Source organism: Lacerta agilis, chromosome 3, assembly GCF_009819535.1.
Source record: "Lacerta agilis isolate rLacAgi1 chromosome 3, rLacAgi1.pri, whole genome shotgun sequence".
NCBI lineage: Eukaryota > Metazoa > Chordata > Lepidosauria > Squamata > Lacertidae > Lacerta > Lacerta agilis.
In genome coordinates, this window is record NC_046314.1 from 23,035,727 (window position 1) to 23,051,355 (window position 15,629).

Here is a 15,629-nt window from a genome sequence, read left to right on the forward strand (position 1 = left end):
TGTTGCTGTAAACAGTGGTTATTGGAGTATTTTGCGCTGTGTGTACACATGAAGACACTAGCATTTCCCCTCTCGCCTATTGCTTCTCATGTCCCAAGCACATTTGCAGTATTTATTTATTAGTTTATCTTATTGATTAGATTTATATACCACCCGCCATCATACAATCTCAGGGCTGTTCATGAGATAAAAATGCAAATAAATAGTTAGAAACAGAAAAACAATACCCCCCCCTCCCACAGACACATTTAAAAGGCTGTAGAATATTAAAGAGCCAAAGGCCTGATTGAAGAGGAATGTTTTTCGCCTGGCACTTGAAGAAATATAAAGAGGATGCCAGACAAACCTCCCTGGGGAGAGCGTTCCACAAAAAGGGAAACCACTGCAGAAAAGGCCACTTCTCATGTTGCCACCCTCCGGACCTCATGTGGAGAAGGCACATGAATAAGGGCCTCAGATGATGAATGCAGAGTCCTGGTTGGTTTAAATGGGGAGAGGCTGTCCTTAAGGTATTGTGGGTCTTGAGCCTTCAAAGGGAAGCTGAGCTTGAATAGCCTGCATGCTGCAAACCCTGAAAGAAGTGAGGCTAGTAGATTTTGGAGCAGCACGAATCAACTTCCTGTTGATGCTGCTGGACTGGCATGTTGTGTTCAGGGTTAAGGACTAGCATGGGCAGTGAGGTTTAATGCTGCTACTAGATAATACTGCACCACTTTTACTGAGTGTTGAGGGCAAACTTTCTTTAAAGCATCTAGATTCAGGTAGGTATCCATGTTGGTCTGACGCCGTCAAAATAAAAAATTGTCCAGTGGCACCTTAGAGACCAACTAAGTTTGATCTGGGTATAAGCTTTCGTGTGCATGCACACTTCTTCAGATAAGGTATCTGAATTTAAAATGCACCCAGTTGAATTTCTTTGCATGCAAAACTCCATAGCTATTGATTTAAAATGTCATAGGAAATGCAGAGGCAAATAGCTATAATTTATTTTAATAGGCTATTCTCAAGTGTTGCTAGGAATATATTTTTGTTTTGATAAAAACGTTAAGTTTTATTCCTGTAAAGTTTACAGCCGTACTAAAATTAACTGTCATAGTAATTGACTTGAAAATACAAGAGCAAATAAAATAGGGAAAAGATCAGCTTAGCTATATTGATCCTTGTAATGTTTTCATTGCCTTAGTTTCATAATGTAGCTAATTACTTTGAGTACAGCTTGTTGTTATTTAAAAAAAAAAACTGCATGAAATACAAGTGGCTTCTTAATCTCCGATCCTGATACTCATGGAACACTTTTCTGTGGTTACTTTCAAACTTCCATTTAAAGGGAAAGCCTTCAGGTGTTGCAGGTATATGGAAATGAATGTTTCATATTGACTGGACCGCAAGGCAGCACTTAGAGAGGAGGGACAATAGCAACATTTACCTTATTTCCATTAATTATAGCTACAGTATTGAATTGGATAGAGATGACTGTTTTAATAAGCCCTGATAATGGTGACTTGGCAGGATGGGAAAGGTGGTGGCACAGGCAAGTAGAATCATGGGTGGGTTACCATTCTGAATGAACTGTTTGCAAGGATGCTGTTAGCCCACCTTGGGGCGTGTTCCATCTCTCATCACATGAAACATTACCACTTTGAAAAGGAATTTGATGTCTTTGGTCTAGTGCAATTCTTTCCCATCTTAAGTACTACAAGTAGTGCAATTCTACAAGTAGGAAGAAGAATAATGATGAAGAGCCAAGTTATAAACCCAACACTTTATTACGTATGTTATTTACAGTATTTACATATTGCACATTTAGCTGGAATGTTCATACCTCTATTGTACAGGAAACGGATGGCATTTGAGTGGATGCAGAATCCAAGTTTTACTTAAAACATGTTTGTCTCTTCCACATGGCATGCAGTTTGCACTCGGTAAGAGTACACCACAACAGATTTATGAAACATTTGTAACCAAACACTTCGAATTGCATAAGCAAGAAAGGTAACCTTCTCCACAGGAAGGCTTCCTTGAAAGTGTCCCATGACGTCTCTAAATGAAACATGTTCTTACTTGGGAGGTTGATAATTCACTGATTTTTTTTGGCAATGCAACACTTCTGATATAGGGTGGCTTCAAAGTATGAAACATTTTAAATTGTTATGGTAGGAAAAACTACCGGAAAAAAATTGTGTATCTGTAAACAGTGGTGACAGAATAGAAAACACATGTTTAAAGATTTTATGGGAAGTAGTCTATCAACTTGCAAAAATAAATCTCTTGTTCACAATGGAATATGTTACAAAGATGGTAAGTTCAATTTCCCTGTTGGTTTCCAAGGCACTTCTCTTGGTTCTTGATAATAGCTTTTTCCCTTGATAGTAGTAACATCTGAAGCAAAGACAAGACAACACCGCACACCACAAAATATTAGTTTCTCGGTTTTCAAGAGAGCAAAATATTTCACTTTTTGTTTTTGCTGCACAATCTGACATAATGGGTCGGTTACCATTTGCTATCAAGGGATGGGGATTTAGGTAAGTGAGAGAAAGCCTTCACAGTTCATGAGCACCAGCTTTTGGATACTCCAAGGACTACACTATATTTTTACTTCTTAAATACACTGATTTCCCTACTTGTGGCAATCATTCTTATATGACAGGCATCCCCAAACCCGGCCCTCCAGATGTTTTGGGACTACAATTCCCATCATCCCTGACCACTGGTCCTATTAGCTAGAGATGATGGGGGTTGTAGTCCCAAAACATCTGGAGGGCCGAGTTTGGGGATGCCTGCTATATGAGATGTTGGTGGTTCTAATGTTTGAGGACTGACTACAACATAATTTTTTTTAATGGCTTTATCATAAAAAGTAAGAAAAGTCAAGTAAAGTGTAAATAATATTGAGCTTCACCCCCAAAGTACAATTTGTTTTGTTCTACAATATTTTATTCACAAGGGCTGAAAAGGATCTTAATCTCAGTGTTGATTCCAAGAGAAATGAATTGGTTTTAATTCCTGATATTGCTTACTGTTGTTAAGTTGGTATTTCAGTGAAATATAAATGTGCAGTTTTGGAGACAGATTCAGCTGAATGCGCATAATGTTTGTTCATGCTTCAACTACATTCTAACTGTATCATAGATACATTAATCACTCCTACATGTATATTTTTAAGCTGCATTCAAATATAGCATAATTAACCTGTAACTTTAAATAGAGACCCAGTGTCAATACATAGAAACGGATGCTGACTCAGCCCCTGAAAATTGGCTGTGCCTGATGTGCTTTGTTTCACTATCTGCTAACTGCATACAGCTATGAATTCACCCTTGATGTCTGAGAGTCTTTATGCTGCTTTCCGGTAGGGGTATCCTTTTATTTATGGCTGGTATTTTGCCGAGTGAAGGGCGTTGTGTCATTCTCTCTGAAAGGGGAATACCTTCTCCAAAGAGCTATTGCGCAATGCTCATTAATTGTATCTAATCCACAATTGTGATGTTGCCATGCATATACAGGCAGTGTGCAATTGGTCCTTTCAAAAAGCTTACCTTATCCTTCCGAGCACATTGGACTTACTGCCAACCGAGTAAGAAGTCTGGCACATCTTTTATAGTCTAGTGAAAAGATCATAAATAGAAGTTAACAAACAACGCAGCAAAACTTGAGGTTTTTTTTTTTAAAGTTTCTTATTGTAAGGTTACACAAGGAACTGCAAGCCTACTGCAATTCATTTTGAAACCATTCATTTTTAAGTTATAAGTTTGAATTCTTTGCTTAAAAAGTTGGCTGTATAAATGAGATTTTTTTAAAAAATAGTTTTTAAATGGATTTTATTTGCTGTTGCATGTATAATGCTATGCAGACTGGCCTGGAAGAAAGCACCTCTCAAGAAGAAATGGATGTGCACGTGTAAACAGCTAGCTACCGTGGCTATGAATACGTGCAGGAGAAATAGTTGCAATGCATGCCTGGACAGGTTAGGTATGCAGGATAGCAAATAAAATTGTGGTGTTCATTCCATAAAATTAAAATTCTCATTTTCTACTAACAATGAACTAGCAAAGACTGATAATAATCTGAAGCTGAAAACTGGAAGGGGATAAAAACTAGAGCACTGTTCATCTTCAGTTTGAATTTCTTGCCCTTTCTTTGAGCCACAGATTACATTTTAGTTGTGTGTACAAAAATGTAATGTGAATATTGCCAACTTGTACCTGCCATTATACCTGTGCAGTATATATATCAGTCAGGATTGGTCCCAGCTCATATGACATGTACACTTGGTGGAAAGCTTGAATATGGGACAATGAAATGGCCACAGTAAGATAATCGTATCTCTAGGTTAATAAATCAAGATATGAGCAAGGATTTGATCTGTGCCTACAGGCCCTTTGCTCCTCCCTTTCGGATGTGAGCAAGCAAATCAGAAAGTCTTAATTGCAGTTTCTCATTTCATCTGAGCTATGATATCTCAGCTTTAAACCATGGCTTAATATCATGACTTGTTCCAAAGTTGGTGAGCATAGTATGAAATGGAAAACTGGTTAATTCTTCAGTGTATCTGAAGAAGTGTGCATGCACACGAAAGCTCATACCAAGAACAAACTCAGTTGGTCTCTAAGGTGCTACTGGAAAGAATTTTCTATTTTGTTTTGGTTAATTAGAACCTTGCATCCAGAAACTGCATGTGCAGAGAAAAGGCTTGTTCATATTACTGTCTGAAGGTGAGCAATGTGTGAAACCTCTGGACTTCGTAAAATCGAATGACAAGGATCAAACTTTTAGGCTGCTTATCAAACTACTAAGCTTATGGAAGATGTATACCTGCAAAATTTATTCAGGTAGTCAATTTTAGCTTGAAAAACTATTTCAGGAGCCTTCACATTTGAGTTAAATCGTTCTGCAACCAATTTGAAGGCCAAAACATTAACGTGTGTGTAAAAGCCCTGCTTTTATGGTTTTTGGACACTACAAAAACAAAGTTAATCTAGTAAGGGAATTAATTATTCTGTGATTGGCAGCAGAATTAGTAATTTTCTCTAATACAGCAAGTGACATGTGTCTGACTTGCACATGCAAGTAGTTTTTTTATGCTCAGTTGCCAAGAATAAACAATCAAAATGTGAGTCAAGATTTTTAATTGCTGCCAAGTCAGGCTAAGGCTACTGGGAGAACAGACATTAAAGATGCACCATTAAGTACTCCTCCCTATATCACACTAATATAATCTATCAGCTATCTGTTGAGAAACTAATCAGCAGCCCAAGCAGTGATGTGCAACAGGATAAAACCAGCTGGGTGGGAACTGTTTAATTGCTTGGTCCCACTTATAGGTACTGCTGGTTGTCTTCAACTAACCCATTGAAATTAATAACCATGACTAGCTTATGTCCATTACTTCAGTGCATATACTCTTGAGTAAAAGCAAGTTGAGTACATCCCTGAATATTTACATTTGAGTCTCTCTGTACAGCAGTCTGTTTAATTACTGTAATTCCACAAACTCCTTAAATAAACCAAATAATAATTACATTGGAAGATGGCTCTTTATTAAATGCAACTAAATTAAATGTCTGGCAATGGATTCTTGGGTGACAGCACTTACATGCAGGAATGGTGCAGTCTCTTGTATGATGGTAAAGTCTATGAAAGTGTTTAGTGCATTTTGGACCAAAATAAAGATGACCTGGGGGAGAAAAGAAGCAGTGGGTCAGTTGAATTAGTACCATAAGAGGATAATTACGGGCAAAAATACCATGTTAGAATGTTAAATTCTGCTTACCTGTTAAATGGTTTAAAAACTTGTCTTTCATTCTCAGATCTCTAGGAACTATTTCTGTTAAAAGGAATGAAGGACACTGTAACATAATCATCACTCATGTTCTGTACATTTAGCTTCTAGAGGTTTTTCATTTTAAGATGTTAAGCTGGTTGAAAAGGGCAATGACATTTTCATGGATCTTAAAAACCAAGTGTAGGCTCATTATTTGCCCTTTGTAAAGTTCTCATGTTCTAAAATTCTCATGTTCTTAAAAAAAAAACCCACCTAGATACACCTAAGCAAGTGTTTATAGCATTTAACGCCCACTGAAACCAGTAACATTTTGAGTAAAGACAGCTGGGATTGAATTTAATTTTGTTCACAATTCTGGGAAGCAAGTGCCATTGGAAACAAGTGGGGTGGCTTTTGAGCAAAAGCAGTCAGCTTCTATCCTACTCCAAATGTAAATGTTTCTCGCTTCTAGGCAGCTCTTGTATGTACAAGTTTTAAGAGATTTAGTGGTATATTGGATTCCACTCTGGCTGCCCATCTCTTTCTTCACAAGAAAGAATGCCATGGCTCTTCTAGCTGCTCCTGGCTTAGCTCTTCTGATGTAATTGGGGGAGGAAACAGGGCAGCTTAACTGAATAATATGAATTTGCCCTACATTTTGGAATTCCAAGCCCATGAACATCTTTTGTTAGTTTGCATAACACCTAATATTATTATTATTATCATTATTATTCTTCCACCCATCTGACTGGGTTGCCCCAGCCACTCAGGGCAGTTTCCAGCAGAATATAAAAACACAATAAAACACCAAATATTTAAAACTTCCCTATACAGGGCTGCCTTCAGATGTGTTCTTAAAAATCATATAGTTGTTTATCTGTTTGACATCTGACAGGAGGGAGTTCCACAGGGCGGGTGCCACTACCGAGTAGGCCTTCTGCCTGGTTCCCTGTAACTTCTTGCAGTGAGGGAACCGCCAGAAGGCCCCCGGAGCTGGACAATGGGAGTGGAGGCGCTCCCTCAGGTATACAGGGCTGAGGCCGTGTAGGGCTTTAAAGGTCTGAACCAACAGTTGGAAATGTGCTCGGAAACATACTGGGAGCCAATGAAGATCCTTTAGGACCAGAGTGATATGGTCCTGGCAGCCACTCCCAGTCACCAGTCTAGCTGCTGCATTCTGGTTTAGTTGTCGTTTCCGAGTCAACTTCCTAGACATTCAAACTGCACCATGTTTGTGCATCTGAGTTGAGCTGTTGAAACACAGGTGCCACTGCTTAGGTATGTGATGATTAATGGGAGTGTCAGGAAAACATGCAAATCTGCTGACATCTGAGAGGCTAGCTGTTGTTCCATGTTCATGTTAACAAATAATTTTGCATTATATGGTTTTACACACACACATATATATGTGGCTTCACACATATACTTACTTATACAGAAGTATAGACACCAATAATGAAGAACCTGGAGTTTGGAATAACAGAATCTGTAGTGTTCTATTTAGTTCCTAAGCTCAATTCCTCTCAAATAATTGCATTTCATTATCCAGGACAGGAGCATATTTTCAGGAAATGTAGTCACAGTATTGTAAGGGAGAACAACATAATCTAATTGCTTCTTACTCATGTGGTTTGCTTTTCCCACGTCTTGTATTAAACGGAGGGGAATGCAACTAGTTTATTTAAATCCTCTTTAGCTTCTTGTGGCTGTCTCCTTGATTTAGTGTCATCTTTTATTGCTTTTTGTTACTTAACTTGTTGATTGCACATGAAACGCTGCACTTTTTTCTTACCAAAAATGAATGCCTAAGTGGCCTTTGAATCCCCTTGGGACCTCTTTATTGCATTTAAAGTCAGAACTACCATACTTCCAACCAGATCTGATTCACTGGTAAGTTTTAGACATTCTCGAAATGCACCACTTATTTACTTCTAAGCATAGTCAAGCTCAGTTGAATTGACCTTATAATACTTGACCTAATTGTGCCATATGCCACATTAAAAGCTTAGATGTTTCTTTCAAACATCCCTCAGGGGACAGTCAGGCAGTTAGATGATTGATAGGAAGAGTTGTGGCCAGTAGTTCCTTGCAATGATAGCGAGACTGCTGGGAAAAAGCCTTTCAGAAGTTGGCAAGTTGCTTCAGCACAGTTTTATTTTGATTAGAACAGGTTCTACTTCAGCTGTTGTGCTCCCATAAAGTGCTGCACAGTGGTTCTACATCAAGCTCAAGCCATTAGTTAGGCAGGTTTTCAGTGTGAAATCTGTTTCTAACACATTCCTCACAAAAGTTGTCCAAAACATGAATAGCACCATGTTAGGGAAGGCTGATGCAGACTGATTTCAAACTGCAGCTGGAGTCATATTTTTGAGTGCTCCTCTATATAGTTAAACTCATTTATCTGCCTGCATGCCAAAAGAAAAGAAAAATCTTGTAGAGGGAGAAATTTAGATGACTGTTCTTGATGTGCCAGCTTACTGTGTGAAGGGGTGTTTTCCATGTAGCAGAGAGACCAACGCTCTGACCTATATCCAGCACAATAAGCAATAAATCCTAGAATTTTACAGGCTTCTTCTACATAATAGGCCGGATTCAGCTAACTGATTCAGTTAACAAGTCTACATCCAGCACACTTGGTCAGATGCTGGAGCTTATACACTCTGAGAGAGACCAGTGGTGCTGATGTTTACCTTGCCTGGACCTCCTGCAGTAGCTGCCACCGATTAGGTTGTATTAGTGCCAATGCCACTTAAGCGATTGTATGGGTGATTGTGGGTTTCCTAGGAGAGGTGAGCATTTGTTTGATTCTGATCAGTACTGGACAGCTGCCATTTTATATTTCTCATAATGCAATGATGCAGAATTTGCCAGGTGCTCTGGAGCGTTGCACTGTAGGGAATTTTAAATGGTGACCACCAGGCACAAATTCAAACTAGTAGCCACTTTTGCTTCACAGGCATGCGGAACACTTGCAAGTGAAATTTCACTTTCTGAAAATTTTAGCGCCCACTGCCTGGTTATTATTTCTCAATAGCAATGGTATACTTGAGTACTGCGCTTAGTGAGAACTCTCTGTAGGAACTCGCACTTTGTCAACAACAATTACTCTTTCAAGGAAAACTTCCCAAGTTCTAGATGCATCAGAACTTGGGGTGTTTTTCAGTACATAACTTTTTTCAGCCTTTTGGAATCTTCCCCCTTTCTTTTCCTGTTGTGCTTTATAGCCATTTACTTGCAGAGGGGGAGCAATTCAGTGCCACCCATGGGGGGTGGTCTAAATCTTCCGCATTCCTTTAAGGTGCCTCCTAAACAGGATCCAGCAGATCAACTATATTTGCTCTAATTGGCAGGTATTTATGATAAGCCTAAATTCCCACTTTCAAGTGACTTCCATGTACAATCTGCAAATCTTTTATTATTACACATAAGATTTCACAGTGCAATCCTGTGAATTCAATGGCACTTACCCCCAGGAAAGTACACACAGAACTGTAGCCTAATTATCTAAAGCCAAATTTCTGAAATAATTTACTGCAAAATTAATCCCCTACAAAGAATTGCTGTTTCGGAGTAACTAGCAGCCAGCTAAGCCAAATAGTATGATTTTAAACAATTAAAGTTCCAGTGATATAAACACTACTAAAATTGGCTATTTTTTTAGTCTGCAACTAGTCCTGATTTCTGGTCCAGGAAACAGATAGTTCTTAAAGTGAAATTTTGCCATTGGTAAGACCTTTCCCCAGAAACATGTTTATGGTGTCAAAAACACAGGCATGGAAATATAGCATTTCTCAATACCCAACAGAGACAAACCCAGCCAGTACAAGCACTATCAAACCCCACTGATTTCTGAAGAGTAGCAGGCAAGAGAAAGAACTGCTTACATTTCAGCAATGAGTATGCTGCCACATATTTTCTGCATACCTTATGTATATACACAGCCTTGTTCGGAGAATTGGGGCGGAGTAGCTGCTGTTCTGGTTTAGAGCATAAATCAATTTTGGGCAGCACTGATGGGCTGGCCCTTGTATCAATCATGAAGCAACTCCCTCTTAAGGGCTGGACTATGTGCAATGCTGATTGGTTGGCCCTTATGCCAGTCATAAAGCTATCTCCCCTATCTGAGCAGATTTCAGAGTTGAACAATGTACAACCACAGCAAATAAACAAGTTGGATACCTAGAGGGGACTAAAAAAAACTCAACAACAACAACAAAAAACAGTTGGCTGTCTCAAAGCCAGGGAAGGGTACTTGCAAGCTGGAGGTTGTTTTCTGGTTGATAAATCAAAGCATGAGGAGTGGAGTACAGCTTGCATTGCAGCTGAAAAACCTGTCATGCCACTCTTTCAAGGTATGTCTACAAGTAGCCTTAATAAGTTTACAAAAAAATGACAAAATATTCTAATTGCAAAGTGTTCATTTCAGTGAAGCTTACAAAGAATTGCATAGCACAAACACTGTTGTACTGAAGACTGTTCTAAACAACTGATAGCAGACGTGCTTCAAAGATCTCCCTCAGATAACTTCAAAAAAAAAAATCCCCATGAAAAACTGACAAATATTCATTCAACCAATGCAATTTAGTTGCTAAGGGAGTTTTCCAGGTGTCAACCAAAAACTCACCTGCAGTCAGCTGTTTATACAATACAATACAATACAATACTTTGCATTTGTAATTATATTTTTTCCTGCTTTATTGTAAATTTCTCCTCATTAATATATTGTTACAGTCCTGTGCTTTTCAGGCCCCTTTTCTCGGTTGTTATACAGAACTGTATAACTACTTCACTCATCTATTAAAATCAATGCAATTTAAATTTGCTTAACCTTCAAGATAAAATCTAGAAAAAAAAGAAACATTAAAGAAGGAGAAAACCTGTGGGAGACATCCGAGTGACTAGCAGTAATCAAATGTAGATTTGCATAGAAGTTGCCTTATACTGATGCAAACCAGTCTATTGAGGCGGGAACCCTCGAACTATGGAAAACTTTTAAAAAGAAACTTCTGAGAGTTTCAGATTTGCAATTGACTAGACTATAGTAACAGACAAGGAACTGTTAGCGAGCCTCGGACTCGGAGCACACACATCGCAAAGTGATCTCCTTTAGACGATGCTTCTCGGATTTCAACCTACTGAATGCTGTAACTTGCTCTTCAGCGCCATCGATCGGCGAAGGAGGACGTAGCATGGTTATTCCTCGTTCAACGGGAGGGGAGCTTTGCTAGTCTGGCGTTTGCCTTCAGAGCGGTTATTGAGGAATCCGCTGTAATTAAGGACTGGAGCAATTTGCAAGCCCCCACCCCACCCCGAGATTTCTCAGATGCAAACTAGCAGCTTGATGACCGAACTCTCCGTTTTGTAAAGTTTAACGCAAAAAGAAAAATGAACGTTACAGGTTGCAGACTTGTCTTCTCTAACACAATGTAGTATTTTTGACTTACCAACTCTCTGTTCTTCTGAGTAAGATCCATAATCGGGTACTACCGGTACTTCCCTTCTTCGGTCCAAAAGATAGTCTTGTTTGTAGTGAACCCCGTTCTCCTCGTCCTCCTCCAGGTGGTATTTTTTCAGTTCCTGAATGATCTCCATGATCAGGTTTAAGAGGTTCTGCCTTTCCTTCAGCCCTGCGCTAGATTCGGGTCTCTCTTCGCAATGTCCCGCTGAAAGCATCGCCAGCACCAGCCCAACCAACGCAGGGGATCTCAGGAATCTGCCCATGGCGCTTCCGAGGGCAAACGAGGGATAGATGGAGCCACCTTCCGAGTCCACTACCTGAAACCAGCTGTGAGAAGGAGATATGTGTCACTGCCAGGTGTCACATCAACGCGAACAGTGAGTGGCAAGTTAAAGCAATTGTTCTCCCTTCAAGTTGAGAGTGCCCAGATTTTCTAACACCTCTGCCTTCTCTCGCCCCCCTTCCCCCCTTTTTTTACTTAAAAGAGGGGGAGGACCCAGATCCTCTGCTGGCTGTGTGCAGCTCTCTCTGCTCTTTAGCCAAGTAGGATTCTAGTAGCAAGAAGAAGGCAACTGAGTTTCCCAGCGGCATTCACGTCTCACTCGCTTGATACTGAGCTCACTGCCCTGCTCTTGGTGCCAAGGAGTTAAAGAGCGCTTGTTTAGGACAGAAGATGGATGTCGAATACCTTTTAACACATGGTGTTTGGGTTTTGTTTTGGTTTTAAAAGTAGTGGCTGGGACCTGGAGATCAATCAATCAATAAACTTTTCACTTCGAAAACAAGGAAGAAGCATAGCCCTATCCCCTCATTGAGTCCATAAACAGCAGAGGGCTAGGAGAGATTTGCAGAGGAGCTGCTTTCTGGAGTGTTCAGATCAGCTTGGCAGAAAACACCCTTCTGAGCGCACGGCTTCCAATGCAGGACCTGAGCGCCAGCGATGAAACTCCTCCTTGCTTGTTTGGCACGCGAGGGAGCCTTGCACGAAGGGGAAAGGCTTACTCACCCCTCTCTCTAACTGGGAAGCCCCAAAAGTGGGAATCAATGCTTCTCAGCCAGAGGCAGTGCCACCGAGTGGTGAAAGGGCGCCTTGAGACGCCACTGCTGGTGCCACTTTACTCCGGAGCCTTTATACCAGGGATGAGGAGGTCCAGCGTGGACCCTTGAGATACTGTCGGATTCCAACTCCCATCAGTCACACAGACAGCATGTCCAATGATCAGGGGGTGATGGGGGATGAAGTCCAGCAACTGGGGCCGCATGGGTTCCTCCCGCCCGCCTAGCACCAAAGCCTCTCCCAAGTCAGCAGCCTGCCCCACAGCCTTGTTTGCCCCCCCCCCCCTTTACTGGAGATCGGAGTGGCTTTATATGAAAAGCAAACTAGGCGCAGGAGAAGCAAAGGACCTGAGGGATTTCGCCGCCCCCCCCCCTTTCTCCCTCCTCTTTTCCTTTTGGAAACTTGGAAACCTGTTTTTGCGTAAGGAGAGGCAGGCGGGGGGGGGGAGCAAGAAGCAAGTGCAAAATGCCAGGCAGGTAAATAGAGTCATGCCTAGAAAAGTTTGGCAAGCTTTCACGGCATTCTGCAAGGGGGGGGGGCGCAAGTGACGACTGTCTAAGCGCTTGGCTAACCAGCACGCTGCTTTCATCCGAGAAGAACTTGGCCGCTTCTTTGCTCCCCCTAATTTGTAATCTGATGAGGAAATGTGGCGGGGTTTTCCCTCTTCGCTCTGCAAGTAATTTATCAAGTGTTTACATGCTTACATCCGAGGGCATGCATAGAGAATCCAAAGTGGCGCGCGCAGGCTCAGATGCTCTGGTCCAGCGGAGTGGGAACTTGTGGTCCTCCAGATGTTGCTGAACCCTCGACCCATCATCCCTGGGGCTAATAGGAGCTGGAGTGCAACATCCGGAGGGCCACAGGTCCCCCAGCCTCGACCCAGTCTAAACCAGGCATAGGCAACCTCTGCCCTCCAGATGCTTTGGGACTACAATTCCCATCATCCCTGACCACTGGTCCTGTTAACTAGGGATCATGGGAGTTGTAGTCCCAAAACACCTGGAGGGCCGAAGTTGCCTATGCCTGGTCTAAACCCCCTCTCTCCGCGGAAGCCAAACCCTACGCAGGCACATCGGCGGATGTGGGAAGCGCCTGCCTCTTCGGTCCTCCTATGTCCGGCGCGCCTTCCTCCTCCTCCACGTGGCTTGCGGATGCTCGAGGAAGAGCAGCCTTCTCTAGCCTGGTGCCTCCCAGGTGTCTTAGGTCTGCGAGCGACTCTCTGCAGCCAGCGCATCTGGAAGGCACCAGACTGAGCAAGACCGGCGTGGAGAAAGCGAGAGAGGTATGAACATCTGGCTGGCTGAGAGCGACCCATTCATTCGAAAAAGGCGGCTCAGTCCAGCCAGAGCTGTCGCTGCACTTCTCAGCCCTGTCGATTTCCCGAAGAGAAGAGCCGAGATTCCATCCGTCGAAATCAAGGCGGTTTCAACGAAGCGCTTTAACTTTGGCTAGGACTTTCCTCTCTCTCTCCGTTCCAAGAGCGGCTGCTGCGCTCGGCTTCTCCTCTTCCTCCTCCCTTCCCCACCCCCGAGAAAGACGGCGTGCAAAGACTCGGTAGGCGAGCGGGGCACCACAGCCCTCTCAGCTCGACCATCCTCCTTGCCGGGCGGCGGCTTGGTGCCTCGGGCTCCCTCCCCTCGCTTCACTCGCCGCTCAGCAAGTGAATCGGCTGGATGTGCCTGCGAGTCGAGCCAGTCGAGCGACACCTTCCGGAGATGCCCGAGCGCAAGTACGCCGCCGCCGCCGCCTCCTCCTCTGGCCAGAGAGCGGCTGAATTTGGCGCGTCCGCCCTGTCGTCTCCTGCTCCTTGAGCGCTCGGGAGCATTACCTGCCTCCGTTTGCCCTTTGAGGCGGTGTGCGTGTGTGCCTGACGGGGTGTCCCTCGCCGGCCGGAGCCTTGCTTCTCCCGCCGCGCTCTGCCTCCTTTCCCCGGCGCGTACGCCGTCCGGTCTCCCTCCACCTACTCCATGTCCGCGCTTTTATAGAGGCTTATATAGGGTATCCGCGAGGTGGCTGCCGCCTCAGACGGTATCGACTTGCAAGTGGGTGGACGGTCGGCTCCCTCAAAGTCCCGCTCTGCAGCCCCTCGAGCGCCGCCGCTTTCTCGCCTCGCAGCCACTGAAGTTCTCCCCTCACGGTTCCCCCGCCCGGGTCCCTTCTTATGCTGCCTCCCCGCAGACGTAAAATGAGCAGTCCCGGCTCAAGCGGGGAGGGGGGGGGGGAGGAGGGAGGGAAGGAAGGAAAGGGGGGGGGGTCAGCAGCCCGAGTTTCTTTAATTAGAAACTCCGCCTGAAATATTCATTTCGCCCCTCTTCCCAACCACCCACCCCAACCCCGGCCCGCTCGCTCGATTCCCGCCGTTTCCTCGGGGCGCGCAGCCTCCCTCGCGCACTTCTCGTCTCGGCCCGCCCGGCCGGCTGCATCTCTCTGGCATCACTGCCCGCCAGCTGAGGGGGGGATTACCAGCAGCGGCTCGTGGACTTGGCCGCTCGCCCCGGGCTGGCGCGCTTTGCGTTCGGTGGGGCGGGAAAGGGCGGGGTGCGAAGACGAGGAGCCGCGGGTTTGGTTTACATTATCTAATCTTCCGGAGCGAGAAGTGGGAGATCGATGCCGTTCCCACTCGTCGGAGAGAAGAAGAGAGACTTTCCCTTCCTTCCTTCCTTCCTTCCCCTACCGTACTTGTGGCAGGAGCTGTCATGCGGGCGGCGGCCGTGGGATTGGGGGTCCCTCATAGGCCGACGGATGGAACGAGGACACCACGCTAGAGAGCCTTTGCCACTTAAAATGTCGCATGAGACAGTTCTTCTGACTGGATTCTACCAAGCATAGGAGCCAACTCCTAGGGGCAGAGGTCCATTCAGCCCCCCCCCCAAAAAAAAAATATTTGAGGGGCCCCACCCCCCAAGTTGATGGGCGTTGCCGTTTCAATGGCGTTTGTGCAAAGTGTCATGGATTGATTATGTGGGGTGGGGCTTACCTGCCCTCCCCACCCCTCACCCCAATATTTTATTCAAGTTGGCACCCACTGCCACCAAGGGACCCTGGGTGCCCACTGGCCTGTCTTCAGAAGTGACAGGCCAGACTGGGCTTGGTTCTGGGAAGCCCACAAGCAGGGCAAGAAGTAGACAGCGCACAAACCCCAGCAGTTTTGTTCAGCGGCTGCGATCAGTTGGAAACATAAGACAATAATCCAGAAACAAGTGAAGTAATAATCAACCAAAGTGATTCAGAGCATTTGCAGAGTGGCGCTGTGGGTTAAACCACAGAGTCTAGGGCTTGTTGATCAGAAGGTCGGCGGTTCAAATCCCCGCCACGGGGTGAGCTCCCGTTGCTCGGTCCCAGCTCCTGCC

The 15,629-nt window shown here is 44.1% G+C and overlaps 1 protein-coding gene across 1 annotated transcript; it reads right to left on the bottom strand.

Moving 5' to 3' along the window:
• Positions 1 to 1,747: 1,747 nt before the first annotated feature.
• Positions 1,748 to 11,548, bottom strand: ALKAL2 (ALK and LTK ligand 2). The gene is made up of 5 exons (XM_033143017.1): positions 11,209 to 11,548; positions 5,774 to 5,827; positions 5,597 to 5,677; positions 3,540 to 3,605; positions 1,748 to 2,379 (listed from the first exon to the last, which is right to left on the bottom strand). The coding sequence occupies exons 1-4, from the start codon at positions 11,483 to 11,485 to the stop codon at positions 3,541 to 3,543; spliced, it is 477 nt and encodes a 158-aa protein (XP_032998908.1). The 5' UTR covers positions 11,486 to 11,548; the 3' UTR covers positions 1,748 to 2,379; position 3,540.
• Between the last annotated feature and the right edge of the window lie 4,081 nt (positions 11,549 to 15,629).